General features: G+C 39.8%; 1 protein-coding gene across 1 annotated transcript in view; it reads right to left on the bottom strand.

Moving 5' to 3' along the window:
* Positions 1 to 5107: 5107 nt before the first annotated feature.
* RAPH1 (Ras association (RalGDS/AF-6) and pleckstrin homology domains 1) overlaps positions 5108 to 24025 on the bottom strand; it is a 102345-nt gene continuing 83427 nt past the window's right edge. Inside the window, 6 exon segments of the mRNA XM_064373123.1 lie at positions 5108 to 11931; positions 11933 to 12151; positions 12153 to 12662; positions 16498 to 16640; positions 19839 to 19959; positions 20598 to 20696. Coding sequence (XP_064229193.1) covers positions 10681 to 11931; positions 11933 to 12151; positions 12153 to 12662; positions 16498 to 16640; positions 19839 to 19959; positions 20598 to 20696 — 2343 coding nt within the window. The 3' untranslated portion in view covers positions 5108 to 10680.

Genomic DNA, 24025 nt, shown 5'->3' with positions numbered 1-24025 from the left:
TCATATCCAGCCAAACTAAGCTTCATAAGTGAAGGAGAAATAAAATCCTTTACGAACAAGCAATTGCTGAGAGATTTCGTTACCACCAGGCCTGCCTTACAAGAGCTCCTGAAAAAAGCACTAAATAAGAAAAGGAACAACCAGTACCAGCCACTCCAAAAATGTACCAAATGGTAAAGAGCATTGACACGATGAAGAAACTGCGTCAACTAATGGGCAAAACAACCCGCTAGCATCAAAATGGCAGGATCAAAGTCACACTTAACAATATTAACCTTAAATGTAAATGGGCTAAGTGCTCCAATCAAAAGACACAGACTGGCAAAGTGGATAAAAAGTCAAAACCCATCAGTCTGCTGTATCCAGGAAACCCATCTCACATGCAAGGATACACATAGGCTCAAAATAAAGGGATGGAGGAAGATTTACCAAGCAAATGGAGAGCCAAAAAAAGCAGGAGTTGCAATCCTAGTCTCTGATAAAATGGACTTTAAACCAACAAAGATCAAAAGAGACAAAGAAGGGCATTACATAATGGTAAAAGGATCAATGCAACAAGAAGAGCTAACAATCCTAAATATATACACACCCAATACAGGAGCACCCAGGTACATAAAGCAAGTTCTTAATGACCTACAAAGAAACTTGGATTCCCACACAATAATCGTGGGAGACTTTAACACTCCACTGTCAGTATTAGATCAATGAGACAGAAAATTAACAAGGATATCCAGGAATTGGACTCAGATCTGGACCAAGCAGACCTAATACACATTTAAAGAACTCTCCATCCCAAATCCAAAGAATATACATTCTTCTTAGCACCACATCACACCTATGCTAAAATAGACCACATAATTGGAAGTAAATCACTCCTCAGCAAATGGAAAAGAACGGAAACCATAACAAATAGTCTCTCAGACCACAGTGCAATCAAATTAGACTCAGGATTAAGAAACTAAGAACCGCACAACTTCATGGAAACTGAACACGTGGCTCTTGAATGTTGACTAGATCAACAATGAAATGAAGGCAGAAAAAAAGATGTTCTTCGAAACCAACGAGAACAAAGACACAACGTACCAGAATCTCTGGGAAACATTTAAAGCAGTGTCTACAGGAAAATTTATAGCAATAAATGCCCACATGAGAAGCAAGGAAAGATCTAAAATTGACACCCTATCATCAAAATTGAAAGAGCTAGAGGAGCAAGATAAAAAAAAAACCTCAAAAGCTAGCAGAAGACAAGAAATAACTAAGGTCAGAGCAGAACTGAAGGAGATACACAAAAAACCCTCCAAAAAATTAATAAATCCAGGACCTGATTTTTTGAAAAGATCAACAGAATAGACCACTTGCCAGATTAATAGAAAAGAGAGAAGAATCAAATAGATGCAATAAAAAAGATAAAGTAGATATCACCACAGATTCCACAGAAATACAAACTACCATCAGAGAGATTACTACAAACAACTCTATGCACATAAACCAGTAAACCTGTTAGAAATGGATAAATTCCTGGACACTTACACCCTCCCAAGACTAAACCAGGAAGAAGTTGAAACCCTGAATAGACCAATAACAAGGGCTGAAATTGAGGCAGCAATTAATAGTCTACCAACCAAAAAAAGCCCAGGTCCAGATGGCTTCACAGCTGAATTCTACCAGACATACAAAGAGGAGCTGCCACCACTCCTGAAACTATTTCAAACAATCCAAAAAGAGGGAATCCTCCCCAAATCATTTTATGAGACCAACATCATCCTGATACCAAGAAAATTTCAGGCCAATATCCATGATGAACACAGATGCAAAAATCTTCAATAAAATACTGGCAAACCAATTGCAACAGCACATCAAAAAGCTTATCCATCACGATCAAGTAGGCTTCATCTAGGGGATGCAAGGCTGGTTCAATATACGCAAGTCTGTAAACGTAATTCCCCACATAAACAGAACCAAAGACAAAAACCACATGATTACCTCAATAGATGCAGAGAAGGCCTTTGACAAAATTCAACAGCACTTTATGCTAAAAACTCTCAATAAACTAGGTATCGACGGAATGTATCTCAAAATAATAAAAGCTATTTTGACAAACCCACAGCCAACATCATACTGAATGGGCAAAAACTGGAAGCATTCGTTTGAAATCTGGCACTAGACAAGGATGCCCTCTCTCACCACTCCTATTCAATATAGTACTGGAAGTTCTAGCCAGAGCAATCAGGCAAGAAAAAGAAATAAAGGGTATTCAAATAGGAAAGGAGGAAGTCAAATTGTCTCTATTTGCAGATGACATGATTGTATACTTAGAAGACCCCATCGTCTCAGCCCAAAATCTCCTGAAACTGATATGCAACTTCAGCAAAGTCTCAGGATACAAAATCAATGTGCAAAAGTCACAAGCGTTCCTATACACCAAAAACAGACTTAAAGAGAGCCAAATCAAGAACGAACTGCCATTCACAACTGCTACAAAGAGAATAAAATAACTAGGAATACAACTAACAAGGAACGTAAAGGACCTCTTCAAGGAGAACTACAAACCACTGCTCAACAAAATAAGAGAGGACACAAACAGATGGAGAAACATTCCATGTTCATGGTTAGGAAGAATCAATATCGTGAAAATGGCCATACTGCCCAAAGTAATTTACAGATTCAACGCTATCCCCATCAAGCTACCAATGACCTTCTTCACAGAACTGGAAAAACCCACCTTAAACTTCATATGGAACCAAAAGAGAGCCCGCAGAGCCAAGTCAATTCTAAGCAAAAAGAACAAAGCTGGAGGCATCACGCTACCTGACTTCAAACTATACTACAAGGCTACAGTAATCAAAAGAGCATGGTACTGGTACCAAAACAGAGATATAGACCAATGGAACAGAACAGAGGCCTCAGAGGCAATGCCACACATCTACAACCATGTGATCTTTGCCAAACCTGACAAAAACAAGCAATGGGGAAAGGATTCCCTGTTTAATAAATGGTGTTGGGAAAACTGGCTAGCCATGTGCAGAAAGCAGAAACTGGACCCCTTCCTGACACTTTACACTAAAATTAACTCCAGATGGATTACTTAAACATAAGACCTAACATCATAAAAACTCTAGAAGAAAACCTAGGCAGTACCATTCAAGACATAGGCATAGGCAAGGACTTCATGACTAAAACACCGAAAGATTTGGCAACAAAAGCCAAAATAGACAAATGGGATCTAATTAAACTCCAGAGCTTCTGCACAGCAAAAGAAACAATCATTAGAGTGAACCAGCAACCAACAGAATGGAAAAAAATTTCTGCAATCTACCCATTTGACAAAGGGCTAACATCCAGAATCTATGAAGAACTAAAGCAGATTTACAAGAAAAAAACCACCCATTCAAAAGTGGGCAAAAGATATAAACAGACACTTTACAAAAGAACACATATATGATGCCAACAAACATATGAAAAAATGCTCATCATAACTGGTCATTAGAGAAATGCAAATCAAAACCACATTGAGATACCACCTCACACCAGTTAGAATGGCAATCATTAAAAAATCTGAAGACAACAGATGCTGGAGAGGGTGTGGAGAATTGGGAACACTTTTACACTGTTGGTGGGAGTGTACATTAGTTCAACCATTGTGGAAGACAGTGTGGCGCTTACTCAAGGACCTAGAAATAGAAATTCCATTTGCCCCAGCAATCCCATTACTGGGTGTGTATCCAAAGGATTATAAATCATTCTATTATAAGACACATGCACATGTATGTTCACTGCAGCACTGTTTATAATAGCGAAGACCTGGAACCAACCCAAATGACCATCAATGATAGACTGGACAGGGAAAATGTGGCACATATGCACCATGGAATATTATGCAGCCATAAAAAATGAGTTTGTGTCCTTTGTAGGGACATGGATGAACCTGGAAACCATCATTCTCAGCAAACTGACACAAGAACAGAAAATCAAACACCGCATGTTCTCACTCATAGGCGGGTGTTGAACAGTGAGAACACATGGACACAGGGAGGGGAGCATCACACACTGGGGTCTGTTGGCGGGGGGAGTAAGGGAGGGACAGTGGGGGGGGTAGGGAGTTGGGGAGGGATAACATGGGGAGAAATACCAGATATAGGTGATGGGGATGAAGGCAGCAAACCACATTATGTATGTACCTATGCAACAATCCTGCATGTTCTTCACATGTACCCCAGAACCTAAAGTGCAATAAAATATATTTTTAAAAAATTTCTAATGATGTATCTGAGGGTGGCAACAGTTTGTCTCCACAATACCCAAAATAATGTTTCAGCTTTTCCCACTTTTCAAGCCCATCTTATTTCCTCTATGCCTTTAATTTGGTATCATTAGGTAAGTTAAATAATAATGTAGAAAAACATGAAATACCGAGCTAGAACATTTACTGGTTTCTCTTATTTGTGAATAGGATTTTAGGCGTCAGAGCAGTCCTGTCTCAAAGATGTTTAGTATCCAATCTTTTGTTAATGATCCTATTGCTTGACTGTCTTGCGTTACTTTCGAATTACACATTTGGGGTTGAACAGCTCTGTGGATTTAGGGCATGTGTTCCATTTTCCTGTCAGCTTGTGTTCACTGTACTATATACACTGCTGCTTCTGAAGGCAAAGTACAGGTGCAGTTTCCACAACCACATACGACTAACAGATGGTGAACAAAGGGGGAAGGCTTCCACTTTTTTTTGCCCTAGTTTGGTATACAATAAAGTGATTTGTAAACACCTTAGAGTATGCAATTATACATACCTTCACATGGCAGTCCAACACGTAATTGTGACTCCAAAGATTTGAAACAAAAGGCATTCCTTTTTTATTAGTTTGTACTTAGTTCTTTGTTTAAAGAAGAAAACTCTTTAAGCTGTTGTTACTTAATCACTAATGTATTTAATGGCCAGATTTCCCTAGTTGGCATAAACTACTCTTAAAAGTTAACAAATTGAACACATCAAACTAGTTTATTTACCACACTTAATTTGTTCTGTGTATGGCCTATTTTTTGGGTACCCTGATATGAAACGCAAAACCAGGTTCTTGATGCCGATCCACAAACACTCGAAGTCCCCATGTTTAAATGAAATCTATGAATTTTTTTATTAGGGATTTGATAAGCTGACATAATGAAAACATGTAACTGAAAAACATTTACACTGACCGGTACGACTAGTGTGCTAAGCCATTACAATAGTTTACTGACAGTAACTGGCAAGAGTAACTTGGAAAATAACTTAATCCAGCAGAACAAAAACATCCTCAGTAGTACTGAATATATCTCTCTCATATATATATCTATATATATATATATAGCTTTGCACAATCAGGGAGCAAGGCACATAATGAAATGAGCATACATTTATGCAGAAGAAAGTAATAGCAACAAAGCTGCAAGAAAAATTGTAACTTCATCTTCACTGAGCTGTGCATAATAATCCTCTGAATAATAATCTCCTCTACCTGGTACATTATAATGCAGTTCCTTGTCTTTTTCATGCTTTAAAAAAGTATATTTCTACGTTGTATCTACTTAGGGCAAAGCTCCCACAGCCTACAGGTTGGTGTGAGCCTTGACTCTTTTTTAAAGAAATGAGGGAGGAAGCAATCCCAGTTAAATATAATGTGCAATTCTCCTTTAAAACAGTAAACAATGTTTTTACAACACTTAGCACAAGCTAATTTTAAATGTACATCTCTGTAAGAGTTCACTAGTGGCTGATATTAAAATGAAGCAAAATCATTTGAAACATTCTAATTAATGCTTATTTTCTAGGAGGGATTATTTACAAGTAGCGAAAAAGATGGAGGTGGGGAAATATGAAAAATGACAGTTTTTGGTATTAGGTTACAATAAATTTAATGAATGACAATTTGCAAAATATAAGGGTTTCCCCCCTTGAGTGCTGCAGGCAAGTTTTACTTCCTAAGAGGCTGAGGCTTCAACTGTCATGAGCTTGGTATTAGTGGCCATCCATAATAAATATAATCACTTCTCACCTTAACCATCTATAAAATATGTAGTGTTTACCATCACCCTGACTCAATTCACTTTTCTAAATGTCTTTGGTAGAAAGCAGCCAGACCCCATGTGGGTAGTGATGTCTCTTGTGAGACACTTTCCATTTCTGCCAAAACTAGAAATACCACCTTCCTTTACTTTCATTAGCACCTCAAAATTTGCTTGTTGGATTTCTTTTTTAAAAATATTCTGCCAAGAGTTCAAGGCACTGGGGGTTTACAGCAAGTATTTTCTCTTTCAAACAGTTTATTACTTCAAAGAGCAAAACAATTGGAGAGATTTTACAGCACTTCTCCAGTATGTTTTATCTTGTTTTTATCTAGCAAGTTTATTCTGCAGCTAAATTTCAGATTTCTTTTACATATAGACCTTCCAAGGGCACAGTAAGAACTGAGCACTTGTTTTGTTTGAGGGATAAACTGATAAAGGTGTAGAAATGTTCTGTTCGAATTTTAAAAGGAAAGGCTGGGTACAGTGGCTCATGCCTGTAATCACAGCACTTTGGGAGGAGGCTGAGGCAGGAAGATCACTTGTGGCCAGGAGATTGAGACCAGCCTGCGCAATATAGTGAGACAGACTCCTTTATAATTTAATAAAACTTAAAAGATAATAGGTATCTAATTCTTTTATACTTGCCTTTCTCTTTGGATCCTATCTCAGCTTTGTGAGAGGTCATATATTCCTACAGGGTTAGGAGTACCCTGGATAATTTATACAAATGTAAAGTTTATATATTAAAAAATCAAGGTACTTGCGATCTAAAGGGTTTTTTTTCCCCCCAGAAACAGTCACCCCCTCATCAAGTGTATGACCCAATTATACTATTTTACTAAAAGCAAGTCATCACATCTATAACCATACAGGATTATATGGGTTTACTTGGTCTAAACTTGAGTGGTATTAAATCAGTTATAATTAGTTAGCTCTGTAGGTATATGAAAAACTTTTGGTAATGTACAAAAATAGGAATGGGTTTACCTGTTTAAAATCATTTTGCATTTATAACAAAATTACTTTTAGCAGAGGAACAAAGGTGACAGAGTTATGTTGGTGGCTGATAGTCAAAACAGCCCAATCCACATCATTACCTCAAATAGGTTTCAGGCTAATTTAAACTTTATAGATTTCCTTAAGTTTATTAGTAGTTGTATTCTCTCAGAATAGCAGCAAATCAAACTTGAATTGGATGTGTACAGCTCCTAATAAATAACCTTGGCCTCAGAGTTGTCACTTGGTTGGAATTATTATGATCCTCCAATTTAAATTTTCTTGATAAACTCAGCATTGTTTTCAGTGACAAGAAAACGTACATGGGAAGGGGACCCAAGACAGTTCACCATGACAGTTCACAGTCCCTTGCAGGATCTGCCCTTGGTGGGCGGGAGCACCTAGATTTTAGAGGACTATAAAACACCATCATGTTTACTTCGTTTGAAATTTTCTGATGAAAATAGTCTTCTGTAACTTAAGATTCCACATTCTTTTTCATTTAAAAAGTCCCAGAAACTTAACTATCCAATTTACAGCTAAGGTGGGTATCTGTAAAAACATTAAGAATAGTTACTTTTCCCAAGAGAATTACAGCATCTAAGGAAAAAAAAAGTATTTGAATAGTGAAAGTGAAGCTGGTAAAATCCAATACAGAATATCTAATATTTATTATTACCACCTATAAACCTGAAGTTATTTTACTGAGAATAGATTCTGCTGCCTTACAGTGTTGGTGCCAAAACTTTGAGCATAGAGTGATTCAATTTTGAAATCATCTCTAGTAGAAATTGAGAGTGTCACTAATTAAGCAAGTCACTGGCCTCTAATAAGCACCTGTTTGCACTGCCCTCAGCAGCAGGATGAATTAATCCATGCTGTTCAGTTTTCAGTACAGCCAAGTCAACTGCACAGACTTGAAGCAGCCAAGCTGGGTGAGGGCTGCAGAGCAGAAGGCAGTGAAAGAAGGCACAGTACTAGTGTCATCTGGCAGTAGATGCTTTCCACGAATATACCAGAGAAAAAGAGCTACAAAAATACAATCTAGGAAAAGCTACATCCCAACAAAAATCCAAATTAAAGAAAACCCACTAGGGAGAAAAAAACTATAAAGTATCACTTTAGTGGTTTCTAAGATTCAGTTCACACGAGGTTAAAACATTTTTAATTAACAGCCATTTCTGTCTGTGGAGGACTGTAAAGGGAAATGGCCTGTTGTCAGACCAGCCACTGGATTGGGGGTAAAAATGACAGTGTCCTCCTCTAGCCCTACTCTCTTCCTGGCATCATCAGTGTTCAAAAGGATGTCTGCTCTTCCAGGAAAACACCAGAAGCTGTCTGTTCAGGATGGCTATCATCAGGATTGACACAAGCCAAGAAATTTCAAGAAATCCTGCATTGAAAACTTCTAAAGGCTGTTATTTTAGGGCTCCACTCATGGGTAAAAAAAGGTTGGGGGGCACATTTTTTCCCCTCAGGAAAACTGAAGTTGTCTATCTTCTCATAAGAAAATCACCACAACAAAACTCGAAACTCTAGGGATGAATACTTTGATGATTGGATTCATATACTTAATAACTCTTTAACCCACAAATATGGGTGACCCTCAAACTAGAAAGCTGCAGGCAGGAGACTATGAGAAATTCATTCATGAGTCATAGTGGAGCTTGGCAATCTACTCAAACATTACCCAAATTGCTGTGCATGCTTAAATGAACAATGCAGATGTGTTAAAGATCACTTCATAAGCATAAATATCAAACAAAACTTGGTGAAATATTTGAAAGACGTTAATGGCATATATTCTTATTGCTCCATAACCACATTAACATAGTGAACAATATTCTGGAGATGTAGCAATGGAGAGGTGCCGCTTATTCTCAGTTTATGATGCAGTTTTCATGGAGTGTGGGTTATGTGAGACCTTGAGTATACTGTACTAAGAAAGCACTTTTGCTCATTCTAGAATTATTTATCATCTCTTCCCCCACTTTATTGGCATCACTTTTTCCTTATGGGACAGTGTCAACTGATTGCTGCAGTTTGCATTGGTAATCATTCACAATAGGCACAGACTTTCATTACAAGATGTGCTCCCCTTATAAGTGCTGAATGGCCCATTTTTATTCTCGTTTAGGAGCCACTCTTAAGATTGTGTTTTATTCCTAATAGTGCAGTTTATCATAAGTTGTTGAGACAGTACATATTTATCTCATGTACCAAGGAAAATTCACAGAAAAAAGCATATAGTAGTGTGTCATTAGAGCAGTGATTCCATCTTATACCAAATTGCACATGCGTAACACGTCATGTCAAGTTACTGGACTTGGACTGTCCCACTCCATCAGAACAGCTGGTAACCTGGACTAATCACAACCAGGCTGCAATCAGCAAGGGTCGTGGTAGCCCCAGTAGCTATAAATGAAACTGTCAAAAACCTTTCCTGCCCTCTCCATGGTAGTCCCATATTAAGGAGTTTTTTGTATTACGTACTATAACCCATGTACAACCGATTAATGACACTTGCACAGGGGCCAATTTTGTTCTCTCAATACCCCTCCTTTCTACAGAGCAATGCTCAAAAAATGCATTTTAAAAAGTGATTTTTTTAAATAATGATGCACCATATTGGGGCACAGAAAGTGTATATTTCATATACCAATTGTCTACAGATACAGAATATCAACATCCACCTAAAGCACACATTGTAAGAAGGTAACTGGTGACCCAAAGACATACTGGGACAGAATATTACAGAGATAGCAGTGTTGTCTATCCTCTTAAAATTAATCAAAGTGAGGATCATGAAGCCAAGTTGATAAAGCTTCATAAAAGAGTACTAAAAAGGATCCAGGATTATAGCACGAATTACCCATGTATCATAGACAAAGAGCTTACCTGTCAGAGAGCACATCCTAAATGTGGGTGGATCACTGCAGCAGTAGTGCAGCTGAAATGGCTGAGTTACACCATGTATTTACTTTCTATGCACAACCACATACAGATGGTATCTGTGAACATTTCCCCATCCTGCACTAGTTACCCGTTCTACGAAGCTGAGAGATTTTCCTGATTTAAAGTGCCCCTTTATGTATAGCAATGAAGTGTCACTTAAGCAATTCTAACTTCAGCCAACTGGGGAAAAAACAAACACAAAGCCTTATAGATATACCAAACATTCTGGTGACTTTCTCAACCAGAAATAGCACATTATACATCTATTCCTTAGTTATATAATACACAACATGCACGAATAGGCTACACATGGACAGACACTTATAAATACCTTCTAAATAAGTGATTAGAAGTTTTTGGTCCAATCCACATGATGCAGAACAGAAATCTTAAGAGACAACACACATACCTCTTTCACCCAAAATACAGAACACCCATTTTCAGATTAGAAGAGAAAAAGAATAAATAGAATCACTCTCAGCTCTCTCTATATACACATACACATACATATATATACACACACACTGTGTGTACATGCACATGTACACGCACGCGCACACACACACAACTGGACACTACCTGAATAACATCATACCAGGAGGCTCTGAACACCTGAATTCACAGATGATCAGGTGAGCTGATTGTAGAACTGATTACAGATATCATGAAAATAAAATCCTATGGTGGCTACCAGTCTCTGGAGAGCTTGGTGTTCTGGTCTCTCTTGGGGGGAGCTGGAGGGGGTCCTCTCCGCAATGTTGCATAGCCTGATATATGACTGCCTCCGTAACCAGCCTTCTGTTGATCAGACAGCAGTTCAGGGGGTGGAGGAGGCAGTGCCATATCATCCATGGTGGCTGTTGGTTCTGCTCTGGACATGCGGGAGGAGGAGAGTGAGCCGTGCCGAGTGATGGACTTCCGCTGCAGTGTCCTATTGAGGTCAGCCAGGAATCCAGGCTGGACACTAAGGCTGGCTTTGGGAGAAGTGGGCACTTGTGGCACAACTGTGGCCATTGTTGGCTGCTCAGACATCTCTGCTTGAGTGAGGCGGGTACTGTCATTCCGTTTGGGTCGTGTGGGTGGAGGGGCCTTCTTCATTGATGTTTTAGACCATGGTTGTGGTTGAGGATTAACGACTGCCACTTTTGGAGAGGTGTTTCCCAAGAATACTGCTGGAATCTCAATGGGGGGTAGAGGAAGCTCTATTTCGGGTGGAGGAGGTGGAAAGTCAGAATCGGATGGAGGAGAAGGAAATTCCACCACAGAGTCCTTTCCACGCCCACTCAGAACAGAGGCTTTTGCTGACACACACCCTTGTTGGAGAACTCCAGGAAGGTTGACTCCAGAAAGATTGAGTTTTCCAGGTTTGGGGGGTGCTACAGGTGGTAGGGTCTCCTTACTAGGAGACCCTGATTCTGCTGGCGGTGTAAACTTGCTGACTAGACTGTCCACCGAGGGTCTCTTGGACTCGGGGTGCTCTGCACCACTGCTGGATTTAATGCTGGAGTTGCGCTGTGGGGTTGGGGGTGGTTTTTTTCCCCCAGGGCTGGATGTCTTACTGGTCTTTTTGCCTGGAGATCCACTTTTGTCAGGGGTAGGAGAAGCCGTGGGTGGGGGTGGAGGTGGTGGTGGGGCTGGGGCAGGTGATGGGGGTGGAGGAGGAAACATCAGGCTGCTTTCAGGAGGGGGAGGAGGGAAGTCCGGAGAAGGGACTGGGATGGAGCTAGGCTGCCACTTGGGCTTTGCTTTCACTGCAGGAGGGGATTGTGGAGCTACATTTGCTGGGACAGGCTTTAAGGGCTGAGATTCCATGGCGGGGGGAGTTGGAGGGGGTGGAAACTGGCTGGCTATCTGCTTCACGACTGAGGGCACCGGTGACAGTGGAGAAGGAGGGGGTTTTGCACAGAAACTCTGTTGCTTGGGTAATGTTGGTGGGGGGTACTGGAACAGGAGGGGTAGAGGGAGAGGGTGGAATGTAAGAAACAGGGAAAGTTGGCTGCTTTTTCACTGGGGGGACTGGAGGAGTAGGTGTGGGTGGTGCAGCTTGTGTCACAATAGGTGCCACAGTCTTGGTGCTGGCTGGTGGGGGGATGGTCACAAGGGGTTTTGGGGGGGCTTGGGGAGGGAGGGGTGCAGGGATAGGAGGAGGTGGGGGGGGGTGTTGGGGGAACAGCCTGAGTAATATGCTGAACTTGATGGATCTTCAGTGGAGGAGGCGGGGCACTGAACTGTGGGAGGGATGGGGCACAAGGTACAGGCTTTAGCTGGGCCATGGCAGAGCCTGGGATTGGGGGTGGAGGAGGGGGAGGGGGTGGTGGAACAACTCCATTGGGGGGCACCAGGATCTGAGGCTTCCCTGACTGTGACTGCATTACTGGGGGTGTTGGCGGCTTAAAAAGAGCCCCTGAATGCTGAGACGCGTTCTGTAGCCGCGTTATTGTGCTGTACTTGACAAACATTGGGGCTGCCGAGCCTGCAGAAGGTGCAGACTGGCTGGGGAGAGGGGGAGGAGGGGGTGGTGGGGGAGGTGGGGGAGGAGGAGGTGGGGGTGGCGGAGGAGGTAGAGGTGGTGAAGGCTGTGAAGCAGTGTAGGGGGTGACTATCTTAGGTTGTGGGGATAAAGGGGGCACAAGTGAAGTGTAGGGCCGATTCACAGACTCCATTCTGGCCTAAAAGAAGTATAAAAAGGGAGTGGGAGAGAAAAAAACACAACAAACAAAACAGTTACAGAGGTAAGCTTTGATTGTGTAAAACTAAAAACCAGGGAGTCTGGGACATGCATGAAGAGGATGCAGAAGCTGGTGGTGATCATAAAGAGGTTAAAATCTGATTCTGTGGGCAAGAAGGAAACAGAAAATTTGTTTTACCCCACAGTAAAACAGCTAGACCACCTAACAATCTAGGAAAAATGTCCGGTTCCAAAAGCTGTTTGAATGGTGACAGGATGCATGACTTGTGACCTTGGCTGTTATGACTTTGACACAGCCTGCCCTACCGGAACCCTCTGTGGCAGGCCTCTGAGCATTGGACTTGCGAGGGGAGATGTGATGGCTCCAGTTCACCTTTCAGTCCATGACTGCATCCACATCAAGCAGATGCCATACTGGGTTTAGGAGGGCTTCCTGGTGGAATGAGGATGGCTTTTTGATGCTAGTAAGCTGACACAGGAGAGTATGAGAGTGCTGAGCAGGCGTGCACAGTCACACAGGAATGAGTAAGCTTGACACACACACTCGTATTCGTGTGAGACACTTGCATCCAACATGCACAGAAGTCCAGCAATGCAGGTAAAGGGGGGACATTCTTTACATTTGTTTTACTGGAAAATATATAAAGAAATGCTTTGTAAACATTACAACAAAAGATTGTAAAAATATCATACAGAAAAAGCCAGAGGAAATTAACAGGAAGCTCTTGAAGGCTAGAATAAAGAAAATGTATCAAGAAATGGAAGCTAGCATTTGCCAACAATCAACCCATCTAGGCACCTCATGGCATTGCTGAAATGATCACAACTGGTAGTTTATTTCATGGAGCTAATCATGCATGATGGTGGTTCAGGTACTTTGAAAAGAGGAAAGGAAGGACCCTTGTTGTTTTAAAATCTTTAGGTACATCTTTTAGGCTCTTTGAACAAACTTTGAGGATCCAAGATAAACCATTTGTTTTCAATTATGAATGACATTGAGAATGCATGGGTTAGTGAACTAGAAGGCTCATTACAGGGCTGAATTCCAGTGGCCATCAGGACACTCACATGTTTAAAATTACACAAAAAGATAAAAGTATTAGTCTGTGAGGTTGGGTTACAGGAATCACCGAGGTTAATGTGTTTCCAGAGAACAACCCCTGACCTTAACTTGACCCTGTCTTGGCTGCTTCAGGGGCGCAGGCCTTAGCTGTGCAGGCCTTCTCACTTGGCACCTGAGACTGAGGTTAACAGGAGAAGAACAGAGTGGTCATTACTGGTGGTGGCAGGGTTCCTACTCTTCTGAAACTCTGTGCAATGATAGAGTTTGCTTTTTAATCACAGACCGTTTTGGGTCTGTGATTTTGTTTTCCCTGGCCTTACACATAACTAGGTTCTATAACTTAAAATGAACAGGGATCTCTCACCATTAGTAATTTGGTAAGGCAAAGGGTTTTTCTTTAGCCATCTGAATTCTGTAAACCAACTTCTCTAGTACATTTTTAGAGTACTAGCTCCATCCAAATTGATTAAATGGGGGAAGGGAGAGAGAATTATTTCTTAAAAGTTTGAGTCTCTAGTAAGGGAGTTAAATAAACTCAGTGTTTTGAGAATGTAGATCATTAGAACCAATTCTCAAATGTTCATTTCTGAAGCAAAGGGCTTCAGTCCCACATGGTGCTGCTATACTAAGGCTTCCTCTACCCTGAGGAAGCCCAGTTAGTGAACCACATATGCGAATGAAGGAATAAAAGGAGGAAAAATGCCCATTTATTCTCATTCATCAATGTACCTGTAGAAGTGATTAAGACCAAAAGCACTCCCCACAAAACAAACAAATAAATAAATAAATAAAAACAATTATTAGTAAAAATAGTAAAGCCCAGGGTGCCACTGGTTCTTCAATGATGGAGTGACCTCTTGCATATTGAAATGGTGACTGGCCGGGCGCGGTGGCTCACACCTGTAATCCCAGCACTTTGGGAGGCTGAGGCGGGTGGATCACAAGGTCAAGAGATCGAGACCATCCTGGTCAACACGGTGAAACCCCGTCTCTACTAAAAATACAAAAAAATTAGCTGGGCACAGTGGCACGTGCCTGTAATCCCAGCTACTCAGGAGGCTGAGGCAGGAGAATTGCCTGAACCCAGGAGGCGGAGGTTGCGGTGAGCCGAGATCACGCCATTGCACTCCAGCCTGGGTAACAAGAACGAAACTCCGTCTCAAAAAAAAAAAAAAAAAAAAAAAAAAAAAAAAAAAAAAAGATGAGTATAGCCAGGACACATCCTTGCCTACACAACTACAAAGGATGTTTGATAGAAGACCATGATGTCTTTCAAATGAACTCAAGAACCTATTTTTCTAATTATAGTCTTGTAATAAAATATACTCATCCTTCAGTCTCACTGAACAGTCTACTATGCAAGGCTCAGGAATGCAAAATTTTAAGGGGACTGATTTGAATTTAGTTTTCCACAGAAAGTATAATTAAAAAAAAAAATCAATGCCCAAAGTGATGGCAAAAGCATTTAAAAAAAAAAAAAAAAAAAAGGAATAGGTCTAAATAAATTAACCAATAAAGAAATAACTGGGCTGAGTATGGTGGTTCATGCCTGTAATCCCAGCACTTTGGGAAGCCGAGGCTGGAGGATCGCTTGAGGCTAGGAGTTTGAGACAAGACCAGCCCAGGCAAAATAGCCAGACTTTGTCTCTATCAAAAAATAAAAAATTAGCCAGGCATGGTGGTGTGCACCTGTAGTCCCGACTACTTGGGAGGCTGAGGTGGGTGAGGAGGCTGAGGTGGGAGGATCACTTGAGCCCAGGAGGCTTAAGTGAGCTATGATAAAACCACTGCATTCCAGCCTGGGCGATGGGAGAGGAGGTTAAAGAAGGAAGGAGGGATGTGAAGGAAGGAAAAGAAAGGGGGGAAGGAGGGAAGGGAGAGAAGAAAGGGAGGGAAGGAAGGAAAGGGAAGGAAGGGAGGGAAGCAAGAAAGAGAAGGAAGCGAAGAGAGGGAGGGAAGTGAGGGTTCGAGGAAGTGAGAAAGGAAAGGGGGAAAGGGGGAAAGAAAGGAAAAGAAAACAGAAGAATGAAAGAGGCCGGGCGCGGTGGCTCACCCCTGTAATCCCAACACTTTGGGAGGCCTAGGTGGGCAAATCATGAGGTCAGGAGATCGAGACCATCCTGGCTAACGCTAACATGGTGAAACCCCGTGTCTACTAAAAATACAAAAATTAGCCTGGTGTGATGGTGCACACCTGTAGTCCCAGCTTTTGAGGAGGCTGAGGCAGGAGAATTGCTTGAACCCAGTAGGTGGAGGGTGCATTGAGTGAGATCACATCACTGCACGCCAGCCTGGCAACAGAGTGAGACTCTGTTTCAGGAAAAAAAAAAAAAGGAAAGAAAGGAGAGAGAGAGAGAGGAAGAGGAGAGAGGAAGAGAAGAGGAGAGAACTGTAAACAGCTTCTCTGGAATTTAGGGCATTGCCATAGATGGTGTTTTGTCATCCAAATTGAATAGGGGTGAAAAGGAAGAAATTGTTATTTCTTAAAAATCTAAGCCACTGATAAAATAAACTGCCAGGATTTTTTTTTTTTTTGAGATTTTACGTTATGAGAGCCAATTTGTAAATATTCATTTCCAAGGGGAAGTGAAATCAACAGGTCTTTACCCATTAAAATTAGGAAGGTTGAAAATTAAGAAAGGAGCCTGAAATAAGGCCAAATAAGATACCCAATAGAGGTATAAGAGAACAATAATTTAAACCCAATAGAATACCACAGAATTTTCAACATAAATTAAAACGAGGTTGTTACCTTGCTGGTCTCTTCTAGCTGAGTGCCTCGTTTCCAGGCTTCAGAGAATATGGAGCTCACGATGCTCTGGGAACGGATGTGTCCTGCTGGCTGGGTGTCAGAAACTCCACTATCAGACTGATTGGAGTGATTTGACTGAGACTCTGTTTAAAACAGTTTTTAAAAAATAGGATTAAGAGTCAGTATTCTGACAGTATTAATGTGTGGAGAGTCAGTATTCTGACAGTATTAATATGTATGTCTAGTTAGATCTTTTACACAAGGTCAAGCGCTGTGTAGAACAGCACCAAGTTATTTTAATTCATTTCATCATAAACACAGCCAGTATTTTCTATCAGAAAACTTCCCTTACCTTGGAATAGGAAATCTCAGATTAGTTTGAAATACTTTACCATAAGAGACTGATAATTATAATAAAAGATTCATCATATAACATTAGTATCCTGACACCCTGTTTTGCATGAAATCAACTCCAAACAATAAAAGCATTAATGAACCATCAGTAGGGGTCTCTCAATCATGTCTTCATTATATTGAGAATCAGACTTTTTAGGCCGGGCACAGTGGCTCACACCTGTAATCCCAGCACTTTGGAAGGCCAAGGTGGGCGGATCACAAGGTCAGGAGATCAAGACCATCCTGGCTGGCTCACATGATGAAACCCCATCTCTACTAAAAATACAAAAAATTAGCCGCGCCTGTAGTCCCAGCTACTTGGGAGGCTGAGGCAGGAGAATCACTTGAACCTGGGAGGCAGAAGTTGCAGTGAGCTGAGATCATGCTGCTGCACTCCATCCAGCCTGGGTGACAGAGTGAGACTCTATGTCTCAAAAAAAAAAAAAAAAAAAAAAAAGAATCAGCCTTTTTAATACCCCTGCCCTAAGGCCACCCCAGAATTGTAACTTGGAATTCAGATCTATACACGATGATTACTTCCTTTTTTCTAGCAATGAACAATACTTAGAATTTGACCCTCTAGTGGGAAGTGTGTGTCCTAGGGATTTGAGTATTGGCTGTATAGGTGGCAGCTGTGCTGTATCCTGGCCTGCTGGCAAAGCACAAAAAAAAAGTCTTGAGGGGAGTGGGGCCTGATGGGAATGGCTGTGAGCATACAGCTTCTTTCTGCCGCCTGGGCTGAGGGACTAGCAAAATTATTTCAATGGATTCCAGATCAGGTAAGGTAACCATGTGGACACACCCAACTTGATGCCTGGTATCTAAAGGAAACTCAAATGTTAAAGCTGATTCCATCCAATCACTGTGATGGGTGGGTATCATGAGACTGTGATATTAGGCACTTTAGCCAGTGTGGTCAAAGATAAGAGCCACAAAGAAATCCTAAACCCAAACTCCTTTGGATGAAGTTAAGATAATATCCTCAGGGGAAAAATATAAAGCAACATAAAATAAAACTTACTCTATTTTCTTTTTTCTTGATCACCCAATAGTGAGTCGTTTTAAAAAAGTTAAAACTTCACTAGCTTCATTTATCATCCCTTTTTAATATCTGCCTACTACTTTACACAAAGTATATGAATGATGCTGGAGCAGGAAAAGGCAGTACACCTAACTACTTCATAAAATAATGTGTGAAAGCACTTAATTGCTAGGTAAAATTTTTTAAAATACTCATCTTTTCTCAATCTTCTTTAATTTCCTTTTCTAAAATCCTACTTGCTACATACTTTTACCTTGTCTTTCCTAACCTGTGTTCTGGGTGTTTTTTTTTCTCCCATTTTAATAAATATTTTGTTAGAATAGTTTTAGATATTTGAATATTGGCCTTAATCACATGGTTGCAGCAGTGTTTGTCAGCTTTCTCCACTGTGAAGTTACCCCTAATCCCCACTCCATAATCACTGGAAGCAAGTCACTAAGCACAGCCCACACTTGAAGAATGAAGAGGTAAGCTCCACTTCCTTCAGGGCAAAGTGTCTACAGAAATCATTTAGAAATCTACACAGGACAGTTGTCTCCTCTTCCCCATTTATTTATTCAATTATTTATTTATATCAGTATAAAATGATCTGATATTTATGTCCATGGGTTACAATCCTATACTACATTACTTATTGTATTGCCCAAATTGTTCCAGCTTTGGCCTTTAGAGCTCTTTCAGACTGGCTCCTCTATGTATCCCTTTGACATATTCTCATCCTTTTTTTTTTTTTTTTTTTTTTTGAGACAGGGTCTCATTCTGTCACCCAGGCTGGAGTGCAGTGGTGTCATTATAGCTCACTGCAGCCTTGAACTTTTGGGCTTAAGCATCTTCCTACCTCAGCCTCCTGAGTTGCTAGGAATATGTGCGAAGTCTGGCTAATTTTTTTTAAAGTGTTGTAGAGACGGAGTCTTGCTGTGTTGCCCAGGCTGGTTTTGAACTCCTGGGCTCAAGTGATCCTTCCACCTAGGACTCCCAAAACATTGGCATTACAGGCATGAGCCACTGTGTCTGGCCCCACTGTCATTTTTTAAGCATTCCCTTACTTCCTGGCATTATAAGATGCTCCAGGCTCATCTTGTATATATTCACTTCTGCAGCCCTATAATCAGCCATTTCTGTTAGAGCTCTGGTTTCTTTTTTTGGAGAATGGCATTAGAAACCATGATCTACTTAGCAGCATCCTTGGCCAAAATTTAGTAAAACGAAAAAACAAAAAGAAACCTCTGTTACCTAGGGACTGGATATTCTCATTGTTCCTGGGGTATCACTGTTTCTAGTCCTCTCAGTAGACAGAACTACGAAATGTCTGTGTATATATACATTCTAAATTTGTTTTTACTTAATATTTAGAGACAAAATAGAGTCATACAGCTTTAAGTATACTACTCTTAAACTTATTATTTCTTTCATCACATACAATGCAGGAATTAAAAAATTCCCCTTTTAGATGACATGGATCTCATTCATGAAACATGTTGAATTGAAGGAAGATTTATCTTAAGATGTAATCATAGCACACTTGTTTAAATGATGTGGTAATCTAAGGAGAGCAGCTTCATCATGGATTCTGAGTACAAAGACTCTTTCCAAGTAATGTTTTATCACAAATTATGCATCAACAGTTTTCCAGCAGTATGTGTATTTTGAATAAATTTTATAAATATAAACAACAAAACTGGCTTTAGAAGTCTCTAGACTGATTTTTCATTTCAAATATATTTGTGAACTAGCCCATAATTCTGTACCCTCTAACAATTTTTAAAAAGTCATCTATTTTAATTTAGAAATTGTATGGCTCTGGTTTTTCAAGAATCAAGCTGAAATTTCCAGGTCTACTATCGGTCTCTACAGAGACCTTCATATTAATAGCAAAAAAGTGCTTTGAAGCATTCTGAACTACCTGGGATGCTGGAAGAACTGGATCCTGATTTAATACTGGAGCTGGATAAGGAAGTCCAATCATAGGCTGACTCTGTCCTCTTCAAGGCTTCTTGGTAGTTCATATAGAGCTGCTTCCCATACTAAAAAAAAGACAGGAAATGATGACATCTAAACTTACTGAGTACGATACAGAAGGATAAGGTAAAATGGGGGACCTATTTCTGTTTACTGATTGATGGTCTGTATTAAAATTAATATCTATGATACTTCAAAAATTCTTTAAATACCATAAATTATAATCTACTCTTATTTCTCCTCATTTTTAGAGGGGCAGCAAGAAATCAACACTTGATTCTGTTCATTATAAACATTAATTTTTTTCACCCCAAATTCTTTATCCAAGGCCAGCTTTTCAGCACTTTTTAGGATACTGCTCCAAATGTGGTTGGTAAATGATCATTACTTAATTTAATTTTTCCAAAACTTACTTTACTTAGGCTAAACTCTACTATGTAAGAATCATCACCTCCAAAGCCAAAATAAATCACTTTGATACTACACAAGCTTTTACCAGCAGTATTATTCCATGTATACCAAATGATAAAAGTATATCCCTATAAACAAGGAAAGAAGACAGCATTTAAAACATAAACCTTAGGCCTGAAAAAACTAGACACTGGCAAATCCATGAACATGAAATAATCAGAATTGTCATGACAATGAAAACTATATCATCAAACACCTCATTATTCCATCATCAAATCAAAAGGAGACATGCCTTCGCGATGCGGATCCCATTGACCCACTGATGTAGTGTCCTCACATCATCGCAACAAAGATATTTGATATACTGAGATTTCTTCTGGATCTGTGGGTGCTGTAAGATTAAAGACAAAATCCAACTAAGTCCCTTGAAGAACAAAAGAAAAACAAACTTTATCAAAGCTTAAACATATCCTGACAAGTTATAGGCCATTAGAGTAATGGCCAATACATTTATGCTTCTTACATGGCCATAAGGTCAAATAAAATAGCCCATAAGAATTTTTACAAAGTAAATGAGAAGGAAGCTTGTATAAAAATTTAGGTCAAGATGTCCAAGTTAAAATAGATCTTCACATCTTGGAAAATTCCCAAACATTCCTTCTATATTTCAAAGAAACAAAGTTAATCAAGGTTAACAAAGTCCATAAAATTCTCCATCTATAAGATTATGAAAGAAAAAAAGTTTAATTTCACTTTCAACCCACTGAAATTATGGGTGCAGAAGACTCCAAATCAGAGAGGGACTTTGACAAAACTTCATCATTTGTCTAGAGGTGAGGTGAATTATTAGGCTGAGAACACCAAGCCTATGGCACAGCACCTGGGACAAGAGTCTACAGTCACACCTGTCACTGAGGTAGAGACAGGTGAGTACAGCCCTGTAGGCCCCTGTAAAACTGCAGGGCTGCAGCATGTGCCTCCAGGGGACACACAGCTCTCAACAGCATCATCACATTTAATTTAGTTTTCACAACCCACTGCACTTTTCAGTTGAGGCTTGGATGAGAGGTGACTGACTGAACCTTGGCTATAAAATACAGGTGTTAGGAATATGTTTAAGGAATTTTAACACCACTGAGTCTCAACTACTAGGTCCTTGGAAAGAAAAGCCCTAAATGATACTTGTTCTGAATGTAGTGCCTTAGGATTACGACATCTTTTTTTAACTGTTCTGAAAACTAAAAAACTAATGGCTGTGTTTTGCCTGGAAAAAATTTTAAATTTGTCTTCAGTTATAAGAAAGAAAAAAAAGGTTTAAAAGAATTTAGTTTTCCAAAATTCCCCAGTCACATTCATTTGTTGTGAAAATCCATGAGATCAATAAAATAAGTAATTTAAATATATTTTCAATGCTGCAAGAATAGATGGCCACCATCAGAAGTCATATATCTATCTGCATTGTTAAAGATCAATCACTCTGGTCTACAATAAGAAAAAAAAATTAAACCCATTAATTCTATTCTATTCTTTGTTTTTCAGAGCTCAGCTCCTGTAACATTTAATACCAAAACCAATTTTCTTGTTGAAGGTTATAGTCAGTTTTAAACAATAAACCCTCAACAGTAAGAGGTTAGCAAAATAATACCTAACAGTCTTCCCTCCTGGTAATATAGGTCCTCTTTTCGAATATGCTCCTTGTCCATGGTAAATTACATTATAATAAACCATCATAATGATCTTGAAAAAGTAAAGGAGGACAGATAGAGAAGTATGTATTCTTCTATAAAAGGAAGGAGGAGGATTTTACCTCATTCATTTATTCATTCAACAGATAACTTATTGAGAACTATTTGCCACAAACTATAGTTTGTGCAGAAGATAAAATAGGCCTACTGAAAAGAGCTTTCTTAGTGTTGCCAATGAGGGCTTAAGAGACTGTTCTGCTTCATGGAGGCACTGCCTACAGGGCAAGGTTCAGAGATCTTAGCAAGCTGCTTTAGATGGCTGGCAGCTACATCACCACTCACTCCCTTCATGGTGATCTGCAAACCATTCTTGACTGCATGGGTGTTCAACTGTAGCAGAAGCCCTGAGAGTACATGTGTGCTTCTATGTGTTCTATACAAAAATAGGGCTTTTTTTTTACATCAACACAACATCTGGGAAAATCAAAGAGAAATTATCTTCCATCCTGTTCTCCTCATCTCTCTAACCAGGGAATACAGATAATATCCTGAAGAGTACTATGGTGTAACTATTTGAGTCTTTCTAAGTCAAGTATCAGATATTTTGCTACTTTAAAATTCCTTTTAGGACCTCAAAAAAGTTTTTCATCCTCTTACATAATAAAGGCATTCATCACTTTCCTTATGGTCATCTAGGCTCTGTACAAGGCACCTCTGCAGATTGTGTTTTGCTAATATATTATTTTACTAAAAGTGGCATTTACTGCACCCTTGCTATGTACCAGACACTAGGTGAAATATTTCATATACATTTTCATTCAATACTCACAAAACCCCTCTGATTTACGTATTCTCTCCATGTTCCAAGAAGAAAGTAAGGCACAGAGTAAGATTAAAACAGCACTGAAAGTTACTTCCGGTAAGTGAAAAGCAGTACTAGAATTTGAACCCATGCAATCTCATCCCAGAGTGGATGCTTTTAACTACAAATTTTTTTCTTTTTTTGGCAGAAAGTGATTTATTTAGGTAGAGAAAGAGAAAAAGGAGAGGAAGAGAGAAAGCTTTCATGAGAGAGAGTGTGTGGAAGGGGACCCCAGAGGGGAATTAACTACTATTTCATACTACTACTGCCTTATTAAAATGTGCCCCCTTTGAATCTGCTACCTATTCTCCTTTTTTTCTGCACAATATTATGCTGTCACTTTTAAAATTACACCAGGGTTAAGACAAAGTCTGGAGGAGACATTCATTGCTAAAAACCAGAAGCTCAACATGTGGATTCTTAATGAGTCCAGAGAATATATAATGAAACTGCTCCCAAAACAGATGAATGTCTATTAAGAAAGAAAGGTCAACATTTCATTTTTAAAATGATGCTAACAGGTTGGGCATGGGTCCCTATGGCTATCTCTTCCTCCCCACTTCTTTCCTGGCAGAGCCTTACCTTTCACCTATATCCTACAGGGTGTGAATTCTGACTGCTCTAAGCCAACCACAGTAGTTTTATTCCCTTGTCAGTGATTGGCTTGTCAACAGAAAATGTACTCCGGGCCAATGACTCTCAAAAGGAGGGTGGTTTAGTAGCTTCTATGAAATAGTTCCTTCCTCTTATAAACGACAAATACAGACAGCAATAGTCCCTTTTCTGCTGGCTGGATCTACATGTGATGCTTAGAACTGTACCAGCCATCTTGTGACTATGAGATGAGTCAGCCTGAGAATAAGCTGTTATGCGAAAGTAGAATAAGGAAAGATGGAAAGAATTTGAGTTCTCACTGACAACCTTGAGCCACTGAAATAATCAACCAACTCTTACTGTTTTCATGTATGAGATCTCCCAATAACTTTCTTTTATATGGATTATGTTTACTGATATTGAAGGAGTTAAAAATGTACCATCCTGGCATATTGACTATTTTAAGCTAAAAGACACTTGAAAAATAGCAGGTACAGAAGATCACTCTGACTTTCGTACTATTTCTTAAAAGCAAAAGATGAAATTACCATGAGAAAGATGCCTTCCCAATACTAGAAA

Source organism: Aotus nancymaae, unplaced genomic scaffold (genome assembly GCF_030222135.1).
Source record: "Aotus nancymaae isolate 86718 unplaced genomic scaffold, 86718_ANA_hifiasm-v0.15.2.pri h1tg000008l, whole genome shotgun sequence".
Classification (NCBI taxonomy): domain Eukaryota; kingdom Metazoa; phylum Chordata; class Mammalia; order Primates; family Aotidae; genus Aotus; species Aotus nancymaae.
This window is presented reverse-complemented; position numbering and strand designations above follow the sequence as displayed.